Raw genomic sequence first — 22,530 nt, forward strand, 5'->3', positions numbered from 1 at the left:
GGCAGTTAGTCTTTTTACTGCCCACCCTTCCCACCACACTTTGTTTATATTTCTGCTACAGTACTCTTGTCTCTGGTTCTGGTAAAGGGTTTTGTTTTGTTTGTTGTTTGTTGTTTGCTTTTCTTGCCATGAGACTGCAAACAACATGAAGATGGGGAACGGTTTTCTCATCTCGGCATCCCTCACTCTAGAAGCAGTGGTTGGTGGGTGATAATTCATCATTAGAAATATCCAACGGAGGAATGCTGAAAACGCGGACGAAGCAATGTGCTGTTGCTGTAGCCAAGCCCGTATACACACACACATCACACGTCACTGTTCCCCGACGCCGCTAATGCAGAGGCAGCAGAGGCGGCACTCTCATTACACACTGCTGGCCCATGTTTGTAATGTGTGACATATTTTTTATGAAATACTGTCAAAGGCAATCCATCATTGGGTAACCTTTAGATTCTATGCTGAAGTTGATTTTTAAACAGAGATTTTAAATGAACCCCAAGGATGATGCTAGTTTTCTAAGAAGCCTATGATCAGAGAGATCCACCTAGGGAGATGGGGCAGAACACTGTGTTCTTTTAAGTCACATGGCAGTGGCTGAAAAGGTTCCTGCTGTCTTTCTACACTTGGGGACAGGGCCACTGTGATGATGAGTATCTGACTATGAAACTCGGCTCAGTATTTGTGCCTTATAGTACGTCAGGTGAGGACTTGGTGAAGGGATGAAGGCAACTCACAGAAGGGCTGGCAATCTTTGAGGCTCTCCAGATTTGTAATAACTACCCTGGAGACTTTTTTTTTAAAAGAAAAAATATAAAAAGGCACAAGGCGCCCTAAGTTAATTTCAGGTGCCAGTTGGACTCACAGTTAAAAGGGTTCTGTGTGTCTGCAAAGATCTGTGATCTTACACATAGTATAGACTATAAATAAAAGGAACCTTCTAGGTCCTATCATTTCTGTGTAATTCCTGAGAAAGCTGCCTCTTGAGGCTCAGAGTTGCCTGCTAAAGGAAAGCTGATTGTGAGAAGAACACTAAAATTGTAATTCTTTGTCTTCCTTAATTAGACCCAGAGCTTGCCACAGTCCTTGCTGAAGCTGTGAGAAAATCCAAGCAATAATTCACATTGTCAGGTCAGCAGAAACGGACACCGGGTTCTGATAGGACCAAGATTTGCTTTAAGGATCTATCTGTGAACTGAATAGCTCAGAAGAGGCACATACTCCTCCACAGAAAAATATCCCCCTGAAGATGTTGAGCACAAACAGTAATGAAAAGGAGTCGCAGCAGGTCCGCTTGCCACCTTTCCAGATGCCATTCCATAGGAGGTAGATAAATCACCTTAATACCGATTGATGTGGGGCACTAATTAATAAGTCCCATTAAATCACGGAGTAATGACATTTAGCATCTAATGAATGCCTCATAATCTCTTGAATCATTAATATTTCATAGCATCAGAACGTAAGGCTAGCCATCCTAGGCTGGTACAGCATGGTTATCTGTCTCTGAGGTGGCCTCAAGGGCGTAGGTGGGACAAGCGTACTGCACCTTACCATCAAGACTACATATGTGCATAATTCACTCTGTACCGTGGTCCTAAAGATTCTTCTTTTAGAAAACAAGAGCCTGCCTGCTGTTTTTGGAGCGAACATCTGTGACTCCAGAGAGCCCTGAAAGAACAGAAAGCCTCAGATGTTGACTGGTGTGGAGCACTGGCTTGTTGTTGACCCTGGAAGGCCACCCGAGAAACTTGCACAGGAGAAAATCATTACTTTGATTTATCACTGGGGGCTTGCTCTATTCAAAGGCAATAATCACTCGGCAGAGCAGGTACCACTGCAAGGCCGTATTGATCCAGGAGGCTGTCAGTCACTCAGGCGTGGAGATAGCCCACGGAAAAGAAGTCCATCTCTGAGCTGGCAGAAATGAAGTGGGCGGGTGTTATCTCTGACGGTGGTTCTGTAGCTCCAGGGACATTGGGCAGCTTCTTGTGGAAGAAGGGCTGGAGCGGAGAGAAAGAAAGGTTCCAGGCTGCCATGAGATGGTGAGAGGGAAAGCCAGTGTCTCTGAGGCTAGGTCCTTCAGGAGTCAAGAAAAGAGCTAAGCTCTAAGCCAAGAGTCTAAAGAGTCGAAAAACGCCCACGCTCAAGAAATCGTATGGGATTTGCTCCTGGGGGCAAAACAGAGACAGTGATCAAAACCAACTTGGACAAGAGGCCCGATTGAGCCTGATGTTGGCGGATGTCTTGTAAGGTCGTGGGAGGGACTGAGGACCGGAGGCAGTGTGCACAGGGGTAGGTGCTGAGAGGATTGGAATCCAAGGCAGGTACATAAAGGCAGAAGGAGCTAGGGAAGCAAAGGGCCAGCGTGAGTGGGGAAAGAGCGTCTGGAAGAGTTTATGAAAACTAAGGGGAAAGTAGGGACCACCGGGTTAAGAGGAGAAAGGACGGGAGAGCAAAGCTAGGACAGATGCAGAGGTGAAGGAAGGGAGAAGGGTCTGGAGAGGGGGTGGAACTCGGAAGCTGGAAGCAGGGAAAGGGACCAGGGGCGTGAGCGGCAGCAGGGGGTGGAGGTTCGGTGCGAGGGAGCAGGCTAACGGGGAGGGCCGCGGGAAAGTGAGAGCGGCGCCGGAGGGCGCGGGGCCGGGAGGGAGGAGGCTCCCGCGGGGGAGAGAGGCAGGCGGGCGGGCAGCCGTGGGAGGGAGTGCGGGGCAGGTGGCGAGGAGGGAGGGCGCGCGGCGGAGCGCTGAGGCCAAGTGCATTGTGTCTGGCGGCGGCGGCGGCGGCGGTGGCGGCGGCGGCGAGCCCACCGGCGGCTGCAGCGGGCCGGGGAGCCATGGAGCCGCGGGCGCTCGTCACGGCGCTCAGCCTCGGCCTCAGCCTTTGCTCCCTGGGGCTGCTCGTCACGGCCATTTTCACCGACCACTGGTACGAGACCGACCCCCGGCGCCACAAGGAGAGCTGCGAGCGCAGCCGCGCGGGCGCCGACCCCCCGGATCAGAAGAACCGCCTGATGCCGCTGTCGCACCTGCCGCTGCGGGACTCGCCTCCCCTGGGGCGCCGGCTGCTCCCGGGCGGCCCCGGGCGCGCAGACCCGGAGTCGTGGCGCTCGTTCTTGGGGCTCGGTGGGCTGGATGCCGAGTGCGGCCGGCCGCTGTTCGCCACCTACTCGGGCCTCTGGAGGAAGTGCTACTTCCTGGGCATCGACCGGGACATCGACACCCTCATCCTGAAAGGTGAGCGGCGGGGGCGCCCGGTGTCCCGCCGTCCGCGGAGCGCATCTAGGGTTCCCAGGGGCGCGCGGGTCCCCGTGCTTGCCTCTCCAGTCTACGCGCTCCGCTGCCCCGCGCATTTTTCATTTTTCACCCTTGTTGGCTGCTTCCCTGACTCCCTTCCCCAGCTACTCTTCTCTCTCCCTGTCCTTGCTCCTTCATCCTGCCCCCCCCCCTTTTTTTTTTTTTTTTACCATTTCCTGGACTCTCGCTTTGCCCCTCGCTGCTCTCTCTCTCCCCTTTGCCTCTCCTCTGGTCCTTCTCCGCCAGTGCACCTGCCTGACTTGGCGTGTGTGTGTGTGTGTGTGTGTGTGTGTGTGTGTGTGTGTGTGTGTGTGTGTGTGTGTGTGTGTGTGTGTGTGTGTGTGTGTGTGTGTGTGTGTGTGTGTTATTTTTTTGACGTTCTTCCCTGGGTGGGTGACAGTCACAAAAACTGATCTTTCTCAACTGGGTTACTTCCCTGGAGTTGCATTTTTCTTTGAGAAATGCCTCCTGGAAGAGACAAGATACAAGCCCCAGAACAGGGGAAGGGGTTTTTTTTTTCATGAATTGAGCTGCTTGGTATATGATTAAATTGAGGCGGGCACTCCAGCATGGGCGGTTCATGAGGAGAGCTGAGGTCTGCCCTCCAAACACCAGTGAAGGCAGCTAAAGGCAGTTAAGACACCAGCTTTATTCATTATTCAGCCTTCCTGTTGACCCCCACCCCTCTCAGGGTCTAAGGAGTAGTTGAGGAGAGGCGCCGGCCAAGTCCTTGAAAGTAGACTTGGGCACAGAGACTCTCCGTGCCCCAGTTATGATTGTGACACTTTGTAGGGCTGTCTTTATTGTTTTGTTATTGGGCTTTGTCCTGTTATCACATTGCTTTGCTCTTCTGGAATCCATGCAACACCTGGTGTATGTAATCAGATAGTTTTGAATATTTTTTTTGTAATCCCATGCAAGTAAAAATATTCAATATGATAATCCTCTTTTGTAGAGCTTCCTTTAACTTCTAAAGCTAAAACCTTAACAGAATTTTTATGCCCGGAAAGAAAAACAAATAAATAAACTTCCTTGGACTCAACTGTTCCCGAAAGGAAGTCAGAAGTCAGCCCGTCTTAAAAAATATAGAAGCAGGTGAACAGACGTATATTGAATTAGAGCTTGCTGTGGAACTACACAGAAAGGAATGGGTTAATAACGTGCCGGCCTTCCCCATCTTGTTCCTTGGCATAGTCTTCATTTTTCAAACATGTCAATTTCCTCCTTCCCATGGCTAGCCCAGCTGGGGACTGCCATCCAAATCTGTCTGTATATGGAAAGACTCCAGCAATTTGGGAGGTGGGGGGCTATTGGATACAGTAATCTTCCTTTGGGAAGTAAGCCTTTTTTTTTTCTGTTCCAGCATGCACCCAAATCTGATTTCTCCTCATGAAGACACTGTATTAATTAATCCTGATAGTACTATAGGACAGGAGCAGACTGGAAAAGCTGATTGTGGAGGCTCGGTTCCCGAATGCTCATTTGGGCAAGGCAATTTTGAAAGTTAAGCAGTGCAGTCTGTCTTTGGAAATGGCAGGACTGCATTTTCCACACACTCTCTATGCCTGGAGTATTTCGTTGCCTGCAATTTGGATGGAGTGTAGTGTCTGAAACAGCAGGGCTGAGTCTAACTCACGGCAGGAGAACTCCCCCGGGGACACACCAGGATACTTGTGGAAATGTGCTGGCTAGCTGAGGTATCTAGCTGGAGCATATCCAGAACAGATGATCTTAGCAGTACAGGGATGGGAATAGAGGTCAGCGAACCCAGCCCTTCAACCCACTGTTCTAACCCCTCTACCATCTGACAGATGGCTGCCCCTATACAGTACCTCCACAACCGAACTCACATACCAACTAAATGAATTACCTTGTTCTGGTCATGAATGCATCCTTTAGATGAAAAAAGCTACCTCACATATATAGTATTGAGAGTTGCTGGCTAATCCTTTGTGGAGAGAGGCACTAGGGCATTCTGGCCTGTCAGAAAATGGGGAGTCCCATACTGGTTCTGTCGCTATTAAATCCTGGTGTGTTGTTTCTCCCACACTAGTCCAAACTTATTTGACCTTCCGTTTTGCTGTCGGTGAAGGCTCACCATTCTTTGGAGGATTTGCTAGATCTGAAGTGTAGTGTTGTTTTAATAATAACAATGTGAACTTAGATTCCTGGAAAGTTAGTGAGCTCATCCTGTTAGGAGCTCGGAGCAAAGGATGACAGCTTTCATTACGGGATCAGAGCGGGTTGTTGGGGAAAAGGCCAGAAGTGCCGCCAGTACCTTAACAGCCTTGTGCTGCTAGCCCACATTTTACCGTTGGTTGAGTGACTCTTCTGGGTCTTAGTTTCACCTCTGGGAAATGAAGGGGCACACAAACTTCATTAGAATTCCGATTCTGCGAATAACCTGGAAAAGCGAAATCACACATATATTTACCTGTCTCCGGCAGATGGTTCGGGCATCCGTATTAGGAAACAGTGTTAACTTGTTTGGACACTTGACATCAAACGGCTGTGGTGCGACTTTTCCTAAATGACCATAAAACATTAGAAACGGTCGTCACATGCACCTGAGACATTTGCCTAAGTAGAGGCTCAAATTCGGCTTCTTGCTTTCCTCTCTGAATTATCTTATCAGTCTCACAATCATTGAAACATTTTTAATTGTTAGCAAGTGGACTCGGACAGGAGAACAAACTGGGGTCAGACAGGGAGCCTACGAACTTTCTCCTATGTTTAGTGAACCTCTGAGACCAAAACAAGTCAAGCCTTTTAACTTGTGGACGTTAGGAGTAAAAGGTAGGGTGTAGATTAAGGGCGCAGAGAGGGCGGCATAGAAAACATCCTCCCACCGTGAGCGTTAGTGTTTCCTGCTCCTGGAGACTCTGTGTTTCTAATGGATAAGAGATAGAGACATACAGTGACAGATTGGTTTAGAAATGATACGTGTAGACTCTATAGTGTTAATCTACCCAGGAGAAATCACACAAATTGAAAGCCCCCATCTCAATGATTCAGAGATTTGGGAGAAAAATCAAGCTCTGATTTTTGTCCCCCTTTTGTGATTCTAGTTCACGTTTATCTAGTTTATTCTTTAGATGGTTTAGGTTGGAACCTTCAACGAGAATAATTGGGGTTTTTCCCTCCTTCCTTCCCTCTTTCCCTCCCTACCTGGTATGAGGTCGCATATATCCCAAGCTGGCCACCAACTCACTAAGTGGCAGAGGATGACCTTGAACTTCTGCCTTGAATATTTCCGCCCTCGCCTTCCAGATGCTGGGATTACGAGTGTGCAGCTGGTTTATGCAGCCCTGGGGATCGAGTCCAGGTCATGCTGGGCAAGTGCTCTGCTAGCTAAACTCCACCCCACCCCCCACCCCCAGCCTGAGGTAAAGCTACTGATAAGCCTTTTAAGGACCCCTCGATGCTGCTTGTCCAGACCCACAGGGAGTTATGCCCAACAGTGTGAACACAGTGCTTCTCCAGCTTTAAGTTCTCCCTGTCCGAACCAGTTTCTGTCGCACGGTCTTGCTCAGTTGGTGTGCTAATCAACCTTTTATTGCTGTGGCAAAATACCGGAGAAAAACAACTCACTTTTGGAACATTTATTTCTGTCCATGGTTGGCTAGTTCTGTTGCATTTAGTAACCCAGGAAAGCAGAAACACCATGGTGGCAAGCTACTCACCTCATGGTAGCCAGGAAGCAGAGAGTGAAAGGGGGGCTTGGGAAAGGCTTCAGCCTTTCGAAGCACACAAGAGCTAGTTGACTCAATTCCCCCACTTTTCCACTTCCTTCAAATAAACAACATCGGATCATGAATCTATCCATTGAATGATCCAATCAATTCCTCAGATCTGCACCTCCGAACATTGCATTAAGTACATGGATTTATTTTAGGGGGGCAGGATTCGTGTTCAAATTGTAAAGCCAGGATAACATGAGATCTTATCAAATGCTTTAAAAATACTTTATTTTTCAATTCAATTAAAAGCGCACTGAATGCTTCTTTGTGGAAAGTAATACTAGAAGATTTTGCAACATATCAGGGCCTCTTTTGTATCTCACTTTAAGATATTTTTGCTTGTGTTTTCTTGTGGTTCTTGTGGCTTTTTAAAGACATCATTTTGTGTGTATGGATGTCTTGCCTGTATATATGTCTGTGTACTGTGTACATGCCTATGGGGGGGCCAGAGATGAATTTGGATCTCCTTGAACTGGAGTTACTGATGGAGGTGAACCATTATATGGGTGCTTGGAATCGAACCCTGGTTCTTGGGAAGAATAGCCAGTGTTCTTAACCACTGAGCCATCTCTCCAACTGGTCACTGCTTTTTTTGTTGGCTCCAAGAAAGCTTTCAGTCAAGTCAAAGGACTAGCTTTGAGAATAGGCAAATGAATAACTTCTGCTTAACCAGAGGAGAGGTGTGGAGCACTTGAGCAAGCCAAGTAGGCACTTGAACACAATGACCTTGACGCTCAGTGCCATTGGTAATGGAGGAGCTTTGAAAGAAGCCTTTTTGTAGAAAAATTAAAGGACGGTTAGGCCAGTGGGCCTGCCATAGTTTATGTAAGCTCTCAGAAAATAGAAAGAGACCTAAAGATAGATTCTTCATTCATTTAGTCATCATCTATTTACTCAAAAAAATAGATGGTGAGGTGTCAGGCGTCGTGAAGGTGTGGACGACACACCGAGAGTTGAACAAAATGGACAAATCCCTTCCTTCTTAAGGGTGCATTTCAAGGAGCAGAGTTTGTATTTTCTAGTGGATTACACAGTAGCTCCTCTTAGTAGGTTGGGGAAGATTACCTGACTGGAATGGAGAGCACTTTGGGAGAGGTGATAGCCCTAGTGAGGAAATGACAGGAAATACAGTGCAGTGTGATGGAGTGTCAAACCTTGTGGGGACTCCCTGGCATCCTGTCCAACTGCAAGAGTCTGCAGAGCCAGAAGGGCAGGTGGAAGGAGGGTCCTTTCGAAGTGTTACGTGTGCTTCCTTTCAACGCCTGGGACCATTTACTTTAATAAACAAGTATCGGTGAAACCTGTGAATGCATTATGCATTATGTAGAACGTCAGAGAAATTACTTTTGAATTGGAAATAGGTTACAGGACTCTATTGGAAATCCTAGCTATTTTATTAGTTTTAACTTAAAATTTTTCCTTAAGAATTTTCACTAAGAACAAGTAACATTACTTTTCAGATATATGCACTTGTGAACACGTAAATCAAATTTTAATTTGTATCCTGCCTGCAATAAACAAAATGAAATTAAAAGTAGTATTTTGCTTTTATGAAATTAAAAATGACAGGGTTTCAGAGATGTGAAGATTACAAGTCTATGCTTGTAACATTAACTTGTGAAAATTAATGGGGACTGAATTGAGGCTTGAAGTAGAAATATGTCCCAGTGGTCTTTGAGGCAGTCTAATGAGATAAACAGAGATATCAGAGACAGTGAGTGGTACATAAATACTGTCATTTGCTTCTGTAGAAGAGGAGAGAGAGGAAGATTTGGAAGGAACTTACTAGGCCTGCTCCGCTTTGTGCTAATGATTTATCTACTCCTGTTGCTTATTTTCCACAAAATTAATAGTCTGTACAGGACCCACCAAGTTCTACCTGACACAGAAATAGATTGATGGTTTTCTTCAGCTCGTTTGTAGACCAAAGTATCATCTGTGTGGGAATAATTATCTACCAAGGGCAGATCAGTCTAGGGAAGCTGAGGGGCCAGCATTCTCCTTCCTTCTTTACCCAGGAAGACCTTGCCTAGACACTGGCTGCAAGGGCCTCCCTCGCTTTATGGGGTCTATGGTTGTGACTAAAAGTGGTCCAGAGCACCTGCTGCTCTCCCAGCGACCTGACTTCCTTTTCCTGCATCCGCTCTGGGTTGCTTACAGCTGTGTATAACTCCAGCTTCAGGGCAGCTGATGTCCTCTTTGGCTTCATTGTGCACCAATACACATCTGACACTTGCGTGCATGTGTGTGCATGCTTGTGTGTGCATGCGTGTGTGTGTGTGTGTGTGTGTGTGTGTGTGTGTGTGTGTGTGTGTGTAACTCTGGTTTCAGGGGCTCCAATACCCTCTGGCCTCAAGGCACCTGTACTCATGCACATGGCCCAAACGCACATGTACACACACACACACACACACACACACACACACACACACACACATGCACACACACGCACATGTACACACACCCACATGCACACACACACGCACATGTACACACACACACATGCACACACACACACACACACACACACACACACACACACACACACACACACATCTTAAAAAGACTTCCTTTATGTCTCCAGACAAGTGGTGTCTGGGATGTTTTTAAACATGCACGACTTTGATGCTCATCTAAACAAAATTTTCCTTATTCATTCAAAATCGTGTGCAAGTCTGTATTAGAACATGCATCATAAAGCAAAGACAAAAGCAATTTTTGAGGGGGGGAAGGATATTAAAATGGCATAAATAGAAATTTTGCTTGGGCGCCCTAATGCCTCCCCACAAACACACTTTTAAAAAATGGCTTCTCCTTGTGAGGGCACCCCCCCCCCTTCTAGGCAGAGGGAGGAGAGGTTTGCTGATCATGACTGAAATGTACGCGTGCTCTCCCAGTGTCCCCTTACACCACACACACTTATCTTGTGCAGAGGAGACAAGATGCATTTTATTTCCACATCAATTCTGACACTAGGCACCGCATTAAATGAGCCCTTCTGATTAAACAACTGCTACTCCATCCTGCACAACTCTTACTGACTAGATTTGTAGTTTCATCCTGCCTCACGCTGTGTGGAGGATGAGCATGCCCATGCCCGAGTGGGATATTCTGTTTCAACACGTTCTGCTGCCAACATGCAGGAAGGTTATCTGGGACAGGAATTACATTCTTGCTAGTCTGTCATCAGAAGAAGTGACTTGCGTCCGTTCTTGTCTGTTTGGACCCAGGAAGTATCTTTGAAGAGTCATTTACAAACACAAGAGTCAGTCCCGCTTTAAGTGGCTTGTGATCAACATTTCCAGAACCACTGACATTTTCACTCACCATGCCCCGTGGGTAACATTTACCGATGGCCTTGAGGGGAAAATGGAAACTTTTCTTCTTTTTACTATGTCATAGAAAGTTCACATCCAATTATACCCAAGTTGCTGTGACTTTTTCCCTTCCCTTAGCTACTGATTTTTCTTCTTCAAAGCTTGAAAAGAGCCCTCCAATGCCATCAGGCAGACTGCTTGTAATTGCTAGTGTTCTTGATTGCTGTACAACATAAGCTCCGGTTGGAGGAGCATCTAGGGTCACAAAGACTCCCTGTGTTACTGCCAATCAAGTGGTCCCAAGGAGTGGGGACACTGATGGGATGGAGGTAGGTCTCAGGGTCTTCCCAACAGGACCAAGAACTCCATCGTTGTGAACACCCACAGCGCCCTGGACTGTAGCTCATCAGCCTGTAATGACTGATTGTCAGATTCTCATTGCAGATTGCTGATCCTGGGCCCTCTGCCAAGCAAGCTGTCACCTCAGATCGTCGGGGCCCTCATTCTCTGAGCTCACCTTTCTTTGGTCTGCCTTATCTTCCATAGAAAGTCCACTGTCCTTCTCTGAGTCTAAAGTGTGAACGTTGGTGATCTGTTCTCTTGCATGGCTTGCTGGCTTCAAAGAATAAAAGTAACCGGACTTCATTGGACCACCATCGTCTCCCTGTCTCACCCCCTTCCCACAGCAAACGGTGGGACGGGAGGGAAAAATTGAAAAGCAAACCAGCTGAAAGATTGGCAGATAATACAAATAGCAAATATGTCTCCTTTGAAGCAAAACATTAGCTCATTATTTTGATGACAGAGATAAGCTCATTTTCAACCATGTAGATCTGCCTTGGGCTTCAAGATATGTTTTTATTCCGCCCCCTCTCTGTCTGTCTGTCTGTCTGTCTGTCTGTCTGTCTGTCTCTCTCTCTCTCTCTCTCTCTCTCTCTCTCTCTCTCTCTCTCTCTCTCTCTCTCTCTCTCTCTCTCTCTGTGTGTGTGTGTGTGTGTGTGTGTGTGTGTGAATGTGTGTGTGTGTGAGTGTATGTGTGTAAGAGTTCATGTGCATCATGTGTATAATAAGTACAGGTGCCTTCAGAGGCCAGAGCGTGTTGGAGGCCCTGAAACTGGGGTTGCAGAAGGCTGTGAGCCTCTTGATTTGGATGCTGGGAGCAGCACCTGTGTCCTCTGCGCAGGCACCAGGTGTTCTTAACCACTGAGCAATCCCTACAGCCCCAGCTACTATTTTTTTTAAGCCACCAAGTATTGATATTATCTACAGCGGTGCATAGCTTTTGGTAAATTTTTAGAAATCAAAATAAAGGCACTGTGACTAGAGAACACACTTGATCTTCCAAAACTGGTAAAATTGATAACGTTTGTTTGTTGGCTTGCTCACGGGGTTTCCCTGTGGTTAAAAGGGACGGTGGTAATTAATCTGCTTTATTGCAAGTTTTAACTAAAGGGATGTAAGTGAACTTCTTGGAGTCTAAGCTTTGGAGGTGGTGAGGCAGACAGCATTTGCTTGCAGCATTTGTCTTTCCTGCAACTCAGCCAGATCTGCTGATTTTAGACCAAGCAATCAAGTCATGGGGGTGGGGAGGGCACCATCAGGGAGCGCAGCAGCAGTGGCAAGGGAGGAGAATACAGTCTGTGATTTACTTTCTCCTTTCTTGAATTACAGACGATAAAGTGAATTGCTTACTGCGTGTACCCCCGAGCTGGGTTTATTTTTTATTTTTTTATTGTTTTGTTCATAGATTTAAAAAAATCAATTCTCTTTCCCCCTTCAAAATCTGAAGGATTTCTGCTTCTTTGGTTCCTCCATGGTTTCTGACATATTTCAGCTGGAAAATAGATTCCTGAAATTCTTGAGGTGGGAAATTGTGTATGTTCACATGATTCTAGAAGGCTTGGTTGTCTTTATTGCGGGCTGCTCACCTGCAAACCAGAGGCGATGCTTGCGTCTGCCTGGTGTGCTTAGGATGTGTCTGTAGCAATCACAGAACAGGCTGGGTAGGAAACCAGGATAGAGGCTTGCTTTATTTGGTTGGAACTTCATTTCACTACACTTAAAGGAATTTTTAACTCGGTGTAGGAGATGTAAATATTTGCTTAATTCAACAGTCAATAAATATTACTGCTAGAAAAAAAAAACTATTTAAAAAAATGGCTTCTCAGTCAAAAGTGAATGTCAAGTACTTTACATTTCATGTTACCTGAACTTCCGTCTTTATCACATTCATGGCAATGGAAAAGGCCTCTGAGTTGGGATTAATTTGTTGTAGAAAATTTCTTACAGTGCTACTTTGATAATAGAGCCTTGAGTCTATTCATGAGGTTATTCTTGAGGGAAAAAATTGATCACTTATCATATGATTGAGGAGTTCCAGGGTGCGGGGAGCAGAAACCATGGTGGCCTACAGGAGCAGTCTGTGCCACTTGGAGCTCGGGAGTTGTGCTGGGTCACTAATGACTACACGGCATATTGTAGCTCATTTAGTACTGAGCATCAGGCATTGCAGGGAAGTTTTACCTGGTGGGTAGACAATGGAACTAAAGGAGGTGATTGCGTGAAAGAGTCAGAGGAAAGGTGCAGATATTGCTGACACGAAGGGCTCTGAAAAACATTGTGTTTTTCTTCAGGTGCTTGAAACCGGTTAACAGGTGAAGTCTAGCCAGGTGTCCACTGAAGGAGTATGGCAGTTGTGTTGTGTTACTTTCTCAGAGGCTGTGCATCTCTTTTCTTTTGCCTCTGTCTGTCTCTATCTGTGTCTCTTTTTCCTGTATTTCCTCTTTTTCCCTTCCTACCTTGTCCCTCTCCCCCAACCTTTCTGTTCCCCCCTCCTCGTCCGTCCTTCCCTCTGTCTCCCTTCCCCCCTCCTCTCTCTTCTGAAAGAAACTCAAATTGGTAGGAGGTAGAGAGGAAAATATGGGTAGAATCAAAGATTTCAAGGAGCTGGAAGCAACACCAAGCCCTGGCCACCTGAGTTTTGTACTGCAAACTTCCACCAGCCACTTCCAGGTCCTGTGACTCCCCCCGCCCCCCACCCCTTCCTCTCTCAAAGCTTGTTAGCTGGCTGGCACTAGGGGGCTGTTGTCATCAGTTTAAGTTATAAGCAGAAGGCATCCTTTGGAAGGAGAAGGTCCTTTGACTTTATGTAGAAGAGGTGGCAGAGGAGCTTAATCCACTCTATTTTCTGGGGGGTGTAGGTTGTATGGGGGGGTTGATGGATACGCTAGCATGGGTGTTTCAGTCCTTTCAAGTCTTCCCTCGGTCCCACCAGTGATTTAGAAAAGTGGCAGCTGTATAAATAACTCATTACCTGTTGGTCCCCTGAACAGGTCCCCAAGCACATGATTTGGAGAAGTTCAAAAGAAAGTGACAGGAGGAACCAGAGAAGGGCCAACTGTGCATGCCCTCCAAATGTGACAGTTGCAGAAATGGATATGTGTGATGGGCACCGAGCAGAGCAGCCCCCTGCTCGCTTAGGCATGCACACAGGTGGTGTGCAGCGGTATTTTGATTATGCTGTGGTGGAAACTGAGCGCTTTGTACTAATAGGTACCAGAGTTTTATTTTGGAAATTTGTGGCAAGGGTGCATTTTTCAAGGATGTGTTTCTTTCTGAACTATTGTAGGATTCTGCCGTTAGCACCCTTATAGTCTCATTTGCAAGTTAAATTGTGCGCAGCCCCATCCCCTCCAATATTCCTTCATATATGTAGTTTTTCTGGAGTTGTTTTTATTTCCAAAAGGGTCAGATGCAGCAGCATTGCTGATGAAGTATGACACATTATAATTTGGATTGTGGGTGTAATTTTTTTAAAAAAGGAAGTTAATAAAGTACTTGATAAACATTTATGCGCTCCTCTGGGTAGGTTTACTGGTTACGAATCTTTTAGTGTCAAATAACTGAATATCCAAATAAAAATGGCTTAACCTAAAAGGAAAAGGCATTTCCTTGCATAGTAAGCAGTCTGGAGGGATTCTGCATCCCAGCTAGTTAATGGCAGAGGTTAGGTGCTGGAAAGCTTTGGCAGTTCCAACCAATGGTAGCTTTGCCTTAAGCCTGATTTCCTCCTGGACACAGTACTTCTGAGGTACTTCCTCACATGGTGACAATTTCAAATCTCTGCACTACAAGAGGCCGAACCCTCTTCTTGGCCCGCTTCTTATAAAATGTTCTAGACCCCTCCACGGGTCTCACGGGTCAGAACTATGTTCTGTGATCATTTCTAGACTCAGCCCCGACGAGAGGCAATTGGTTCTCACAGACTAATCAAGTCTGACATGCTTGGTTGAGGGATGGCTCACAGCTACCTGCTTTGCTCAAAGTCTGCCTTCAGTTACCCATCAACGTGGAGCCTGCCATAGTGGGGACATTCAAATGGCAGTCTCATCCAGCCATGGTCATTTCACTGTAGGGTAAAACTGAGACTAGGACTCAGGGTTTTTGTTTTGTTTTGTTTTTGTTTGTTTGTTTGTTTGTTTTTGCTTGCTCTTACAGTTTACCACTTCCTCCACAACCTGCCCTGTTAAGGCTCTGCATTTTTTTCCCTAAAAAACATCACATTGTTCTTCCATAATCTAGAATGACCCACCAGCTATACATTTGTTTCTAGCAGGCTTGTTTATAATTGCATTTTAAAAATAGAATACAAAATGTTCAAAGCTATGCATTCTTGGAGATATGAATGGTACTCTAAGATGGGATGGTGCAGTTGTTAAATTCTGATAAACATTTGATTGGTGTGATGCACATTAAAACAGTCCCCAGATAGGTAGCCTCTACCTTTTCCAGTAAATGGAAGTTCAGCAGCCACCAGAAGAGCCATGCGGAGATCATCACTTCGAACACGCACACTTCCTCACAGGCCAGTTCCTCCGTTACACCGGTTCAAGCCACACCATGGCTTATTTTAATTTCTTGTTAAGGAAAACAGCACATTAATGACTACATACTTTACTCCCTGTTCCTGACTGGTTCTAGGTGACCATCGTGGCAACTTTCAAACAAGGCTATAGTAAGTTTGGGGAGGAAGCCAGTAAGGCCATCTCTGTTACCGCTTGAGTCCTTGCATGCCCATAGAGACACAGGTTCAAGTTCTGAAGAACTAACCCGCTCCAAGGCAAAGAAATGCTAGCTGCACGCCTAGAAGGGCAGCTGAGGAAGCCACCCCCCTGCTCAGCAGTGCTTGTGGCTGTGCTTGGAGGAGGGGGATGGAGGGAAGGCTTAGGAGGATGAGCCCTTGTCATCTCAGCCAGGATGCTCACTCAGGGCTCCCCACTGCAGTCCACTCTGTGTTTCCTGATGGAACTGTCATGCTCTTTTGCACCTCTGCTCGGGCACCGAGAGGTCTGTTTATTTAAGTCTGATATCTGCTCGGAGCAGGAATTACAAAGCAAAAGTGAACTGTTGCAGATGGGCTGAGCTAGCAGGAAATTTTAGCACAGAAGCTGAGAAGAAGCTGTAAAGCCACAAGGTATGTGGGCGGGCACATATTTGGACCACTGGATTGCATGCCAACTTGTAGGTCTGAGATGGGGTGGAGGGGGTGGGGGTTGTGGGGGGTGGGTGGATGTACAGGGAAAAGGAACAAGTGTTTGCTGCATCTCCGGGAAACCATCTCTATAGGATCTTACTTCTAGAACAAGCCATTAAGAATAGTCAGCATCTTCAAATGCAATCTTGCTGCACCTATCTTTTCCCTGAAAGACTCTGATGAGTTCTCCCTAAGTTTAAACATACTATTTCCAAAGAAACCTGCCATCCCACTCATAGACATTTTTTACTCAAACAATAACTTGTGTTGATCCAACAGCATTCTTCCTAACATCCAAGAGTGGCAACAACCCAAATGTCCATCATCAGATAAAGAAATGTGATATGCCCATATAATGGATCATTATTCGGAGGTTAAAAGGGGCTTGGGGATGAAATGCTGGCTCAAGCAGTAACAGGACAGACTTTGCAAACTTGATGCTCATGAGTGAAGCCAAGCACACAAAACCATGCCCTGCAGAGCTCCTTATGAAATAGCCAGAATAGGCAAACCCGTAGACACAGAAAACAGGGAGAGGGAAGTGATTGCTTAGTGGGTGTGGAACTTTCTTTTGGGGTTTATGAAAATATTCTAGAAATAGTGGGCGATTGCACCATGCAGTGTCAATAAGTCGCACACTTTAAAGTGGTGAACAACAACATCAAGAGCCTCCGAAGCTGGTGATTATTGCCCGCAGCTACACGTTTGAACAGGGCACACACACAAGTCTGTAAGTACGAGCTCCAGACACCTTTCCAACTGCATTCCCTGCACTTCTTCATGAAAACCAGGCTCGGGCTACACTAGAATGTTCTGTCCTCACACACATACCCTTTCACCGTTTTATGGCCTGCTCTTCTGTTGAAATCCCACTCGGTCTAGATAACGTCAGCCTCTTTTCTTGAAATTCAGGTACCATTATATTTTCTGTTGTCTCAACTCTATCCTCAGCTCTACTCTCTCTCTCTCTCTTCCGAATGAATTCGAGCGTTTATTAATACATTTTGTTCTTTGACAGTTTCATGCATGCATATGATACGCGCTAGTTACCGTCCTCCAAACTTCTCTGCTGTCTCCCTCATCCCTCCCAGCCCCCTCCTTCCTTACACATTTGTTTTCCTTGTTCACTACTTTTTGTCATGCCCAGTGTCCCACAGGGTTTATAACTAGAGCCGTCTAGTGAGCAGGGGGTTGTAACTATCTATTAGAGCCTGGCGGGCTCACACTGGATACTGTGCCCCACCTTTTCTTCCAGAATCTGTTAGTTGCCAGGAGATCAGCAATAAGTGATAGGGCCCCCACAAGACCCTTCCCAGCCTATAGATGACTATTCGAAGGATTTGTGTGGGCTTAATGTCATTGGCACAGCTTCTGTGAGTTCGTGATTACCATAGCTGTGTTGGACATTCCCCAAGACTTCTCTCAGTTGGCTCTTATGAGCTTTATGAGAGTGGTTAGATATCTTGCTTAGGGCATAGCCCTCAGGCATCCTTTGTTCTCAGTATTTTCTGTCGCCAGGGGTCTCTACTTTCACTTCTCTTCACTGCAATGGGGGTGGGGGCTGTCTGATTAAGGCTTGGGTTAGCCTTTGTCTATAGAAAGCATTTTGATACTATGTAAATTCAGCAGTGTTAGGTTCTTCCTTCCCAGAGGCCTCTTTGGGTTTTTAATCCAGGTTTACAACACTAGATAAAGATTTTCTTTGGTGAAGCAGGCATCAAATCTAAGCAAGGGACACTTGGTTAACCTCCATGACAGCTGTGCCACTATTGCACCAGTGGGCACATTGTGACTAGCAGGTTGGGATTGGAGTTCATAGAATCCACAGCCAGATAAGATAGCTAATAACCTTTGACCGCCCCCCCCCCCCAGCAGCCATGGTGCACTAGCCACTACATAGGAAGCCTCCAGCTCAGTTTCAGCTCATTTTTCTATACCTTGAATTTAACCTGTGTAGTGTCTTCAGCCATAGGGTTTTTATCAACAAATTCTCGTGGGTAACCAAGAGGAATGGTATGAGCCTGTATTGCTTTGGAGGATTCTGAGTTCTTCTTGACCAACAATTCCTACAGAGGTGTCCAATACCAGGCACTGGGGCTTTTGTTTAGTAGCCCATTACTTCTAGGACTAGCAGTGTCTAGCCTTCCTTGTAGGGTGTCTCGAGGTCACCATATAGTAGGTTTCTGAGTAAATTATTATATATTCACTTCATTTTGGTCACTACCCCACTTTCCTTTATGCCCCTATCCCTACATCCCTCTCCCAGTGTGAACTTTGACACCAGAATGTTTTTTTTTTTTACCGTATTCTGCTTTTACTTACAATTTTGCTGTCCAAGGTCAATTGTGCTCCAAAATTATTAAATGGATACTTCCGGAAATAAATAGTTCATAAATGTAAAATGTGTAGCACCCTGAGTGATGTGATGAAATCTTGGACTCTCCTGTCCTATAATGCCCAGGAACTGCGAATCTTCCCTTGATCAGTGTAACCACATAGGATATGCTACTGGCCTGCCAGTCACCTAGTTATCTCCGTGTCTTACCAACCCTCTCATAAGATCTCAGTTGCTTCTGCTCAGATGATCCTTACTTTATGTTATAATACCCCAAAGTCCAAAGGTGGTGGCACTGGCACTTTTATTAGGGTAAATTATGATTATTTTGATTGTTATTATTAAACTTTAACCATATCTATATTATAGTTAGGTATGTATGGGAAAACATTATGCATATAGAAAGTTTGGTTCTAACCACAGTTCCTGGCATGTACTAGAGGTTTGGGGCATACTGTTCATGGATAAAGAGGAGTAGCGGTTGACTAGGACCCTATTGTGTTATCTGTGCCTCATTCCAGGGATGCCTACTGTGTACTGTAGCCTTTCCTTGTCTCTTCTTTCTCTGTATCTGGAAATGAAGAACAGACCCCAGCTAGCTTATTATTTGGGCCATTCAGGTCCTTCCCTTGGATGAGTGTTCAAAGCAACCATGTTGCGTGGATTCAAATCACAGCCAAACTTGACCCATTCTCTTCTCATTCACTCCCTGAGGTTTTATTTCAAGCACAGGAAAGGAGGAATTGTTCTGTTTTCAGAGACTAAGATATTAAGTATTAATTAGACCAAGACACTAATAAGTGGAAGACAAAGTACTTGGCATTTTAAAAGTAATAATCATAGTAGAAAATATAGACACCACACAAGCTAGTTTTAATGGTATGGTTTTCTTTTCAAGTCATTCAGAATATTGGTGTGACATTAACAGAGAGCTTTTTAATGGGTTTTTCTCATGAAATGCCCCCAAGCCATAAGTGAGGGTTTGTGAGACTATCCGGGTTCTCCCCTCTTGCTGTGTATCCCCACAGGAAGACCCTGCCTCCAGGAACTGGTCCTTTGTCCTTTTATATGGATCATCAGGTGGTTTTCAAATCACAGAAACAATATTCTAGGTTTGCTCTATGCATGTCTTCATACGTTAAGCTTATTAAATGTTCCTTTTTCAATAAGATTATTGCAAGTCCGGTTATGTGCCTCCCGTATCCAAAAAGCAAAATGGCAGGAGGGAGTTGCTGGTTGGTGTCCTTCACTGGTCCTCAACTGAACTGTCTGCTGCTGTTGGACTTGTTCCTTGGGAGGCTTCTAGGGAGAATCACGTGAGATGGGGGGTTTCTCTTCTGCCTCCTCAAGAGATGAGGGGCTTTGGAGGGATTCTGAAGTGATCTTCTTTCAGCAAATTTATTTTACAGTCTATTGAAGTGACAGGAGTCAGGAGAGTTGGGGCCTTACTTCCCTGTGTTATTAACTGGCTGTGTGACCTTGGGCAAGTCACCTTGACACTCCGGGTCCTGATTATCCCATTTGTAGACAGAGAGCTTGGATGTGAATAGAACCTGTTCCAGTCTCTTTGCGCGTTTACTGCCGGGGTGGGAGGATGCCTGGGCAACAGCAGCTTAAGTAACTTAGCAAAGTGCTGGACCATGAAAAGGTCAGGTTTCTGAAAAAGCAGGTGTTCGGGCAAGCCAAGCCAATTTAAAGGCCTTTCCTTCTTTTCAAACTGTTCACCCACACTGCTTTGCTTTGTTCTTTTGAATGTGACATGCTTTCTTTTCTCTAATTTTCTTTTTCTGTTTCACAATGGTATTAAAAGAGAAATCAGGATTTTCCTGTACTATTTTAGCATTTGCATTTTGTGAGCACAATGTTTTTGGAAGTATTCAGTTATCTAATTTTCCTCTTCCAGGATGATTTCCTAGAGGAGGTTGGTATCAGTAAGATTTATCTGCTTTTAGGAGATAGAATTTGAGTGTATATTTAATGGAGAATATACTTTTTAGAAAATCTTGTAGTGTGTACAATTTAGAATTTGCCTTACCAGTCCATTTCAGATGTCTTTGAAGAACTTTTGAAAAGATTCTGATGAAAGAAAGAAATCCAGTCTGTTATTACTATAGAAAAAATTCTAGTTGATTTCTTTCTTTGCTTCATGAGGCTATTTCATTTGCATAATCTATGTGAAAACAGAGAGAAGCCCATGACGATTATGCTTCATTTCGCTCAAAAGTTTTAGTGGCATGCTTCCTGAATCTAATTGTTAATGTGTTAAAGACCTGGAAGTTATATTTGATCAACTTTAATTCACATTATGAATCTTGATTATTCACTTCAACTTCTTCCTCTCTCCTAGGTAGTTTGCCGAATATTGTAATCGGCATAATAGTTAATTTCACTGAAAGTCTCACTTAGAAAACTTGAACATCATATCCCTTTCTCAAGCCCCAGCTTCCTCCTTTGTGCAGATGGGAGGCAAACCCAGCAACAATGCCTTCTAGTTAACGTAGGCAGCCATTAAAACTGCTGATCTGTAATTCATTCTCTGATAATACTTGACAGGACTGCTCTGTTTGCTTGTTCTTAAGTCCTTCCATACCAGCACAAACTGACATCTTGAAGCAGTTGCATCAGGATCTGGCTGGTTGTCAATGAGAGAGGCACTGTGAGACACAGTAGACGGACTGTGAGGTCCACTCCTGACAACCATACTATGCGTAATGAGCACACTGCCTCACCTTTGTCCTGTGGTAAGCAGTGTGGTCATTTGAAAATCTCACTTAGAGGGTTATTTAAGCCAAGACAGATGACTCTGTCCAAAACCAAGGTAACCACAGCACACCTAAAGGTGATGGGAAAGACAAGGTAGAGCGATCCATAGAGGAGGAGGAAGTTACGAGCCATGTGTATTCGTCTTCACTTTGTTTCTTAATTTCTGAATATGTCTCTTAGGATTTCCTTTCATTCCACTGGGATGTTTGCTTCTTTGAAGGCAAGAAGCTTATAAAATCCTTTAAAGTTGATGAAGTATGCAGCTGTAGTCTGTAATGACCGTGTGAGGAAGAGTGAACGCATTGCTGGTGCCACTCAAACGGCGCCTGATCCACACGGCGCCTTCTTTTCACAGAAGTCAAAGTAGGTTTTACAAAGAGAGGAAGAAGACAGGTCCTCTTGCTAATTGTGTGTGTTTAGCAAGAATAATGGTGGAACTACAGGCAGTTACTGCCCGTGTATGGTGAAGAGCATGTCTCTAGTACAGTGAGGGAACCCTGGGAACTAAAAACTGGGCCCTGGTTCTGGGGCATTGACACGTCATTTAAAGTATGGTAGACCCCAGTTCCTCCTCCTTTATAGGGAAGGCTCAAGCGCCACACTTCCTAAGCATTTTCAAACTCTTACACTCTATGATTTATTCATGGCATCGAGAAGTCAAGGGTGAGTTTCTCAAGTAGCTCAAATGCACCTTTATGTGCGTCAAAGTTTGTTCTATCTAACCAGAAGGATGTATTTACTCAGCACAGTGTGCGTGGATTTTCCTTCTGAAACAGAAAGACTAAATCTAATTTTTGCATAATGACTCAAGGTTATCATGTGATGTGTTGAAATATCTAAGACCCTCCCAAAGAATGTGGAGCTACGTAAGAGTGATGCGCCTTAAGACTTAATGACAGTCTGCTTAAAAAAGAAATTGTGCTTTGTTCTGATTATTTTTCTGTTTTAGGTTTGCTGCTTTGATCAACATAATCTCCTGATTTCTATTGTCTGTTTCTGGCTATCTCTTTTTATATCCCACTTTACTGTTTCTAATGGTCAAGAATCGGTGGCCATAGATGAAGCAAATTGACATTATGTCTGAAGTTAGGACATGGGGTCCCAGGTGACATTTCAGGAGCTGTTTCTGCAAGTGTAGACTTACAGAATTCATTGAAATTGCCCAAAAATTTGGGGTGATCTTTCTGTGTCCCGATAAGTATTATGTACAGTATCAAGGAATATGTTACTTTCTGATTAAGAATGAGGTGAGGACTGTGGCTCTCCTTAAAGGTGTGAAGATGAGACTAAGCCAAGTCCGAGGGAATATAGAGGAGCTTAGGAATACAAAGGGCAGACCCAGAGGGGCTGTTAGAGTGTCCAGATGATTGGCAGGCATGGCCAGATCTCATTTGTGGGCCATCGCACGTAATCACCCTGCTCACAGCCTTGGCTTGCTCATCACTACACTGGTAAGGTAAAGTAGAAAAGTGGAATTGGTAGCTGCCAAGGTTAAATCGGGAACCCAGAGGGGTGCGGCTCTTCCGGTTCCTTTTAATTGTTGATCTCA

General features: G+C 45.2%; 1 protein-coding gene and 1 long non-coding RNA gene across 3 annotated transcripts in view; one reads left to right on the forward strand and one right to left on the reverse strand.

Annotated features, from left to right (window-relative positions):
• Positions 1-1,150: 1,150 nt before the first annotated feature.
• Positions 1,151-7,733, reverse strand: LOC311603874. 2 transcript variants are annotated; one of them, XR_014781295.1, is made up of 3 exons: positions 6,462-7,733; positions 5,572-5,697; positions 1,151-2,000 (listed from the first exon to the last, which is right to left on the reverse strand). It is a non-coding gene; the product is annotated as an uncharacterized lncRNA (long non-coding RNA). The 2 variants fall into 2 exon arrangements; XR_014781296.1 differs by lacking the exons at positions 5,572-5,697; positions 6,462-7,733 and adding an exon at positions 3,316-3,455.
• Positions 1,990-22,530, forward strand: part of TMEM178A (transmembrane protein 178A) — a 56,827-nt gene continuing 36,286 nt past the window's right edge. The window contains exon 1 of the mRNA XM_084793128.1: positions 1,990-3,233. Coding sequence (XP_084649254.1) covers positions 2,834-3,233 — 400 coding nt within the window. The 5' untranslated portion in view covers positions 1,990-2,833. The remainder of the gene's footprint in view (positions 3,234-22,530) is intronic.

This window comes from Acomys minous, assembly GCF_964271855.1.
Source record: "Acomys minous genome assembly, chromosome: 8".
Lineage (NCBI taxonomy): Eukaryota > Metazoa > Chordata > Mammalia > Rodentia > Muridae > Acomys > Acomys minous.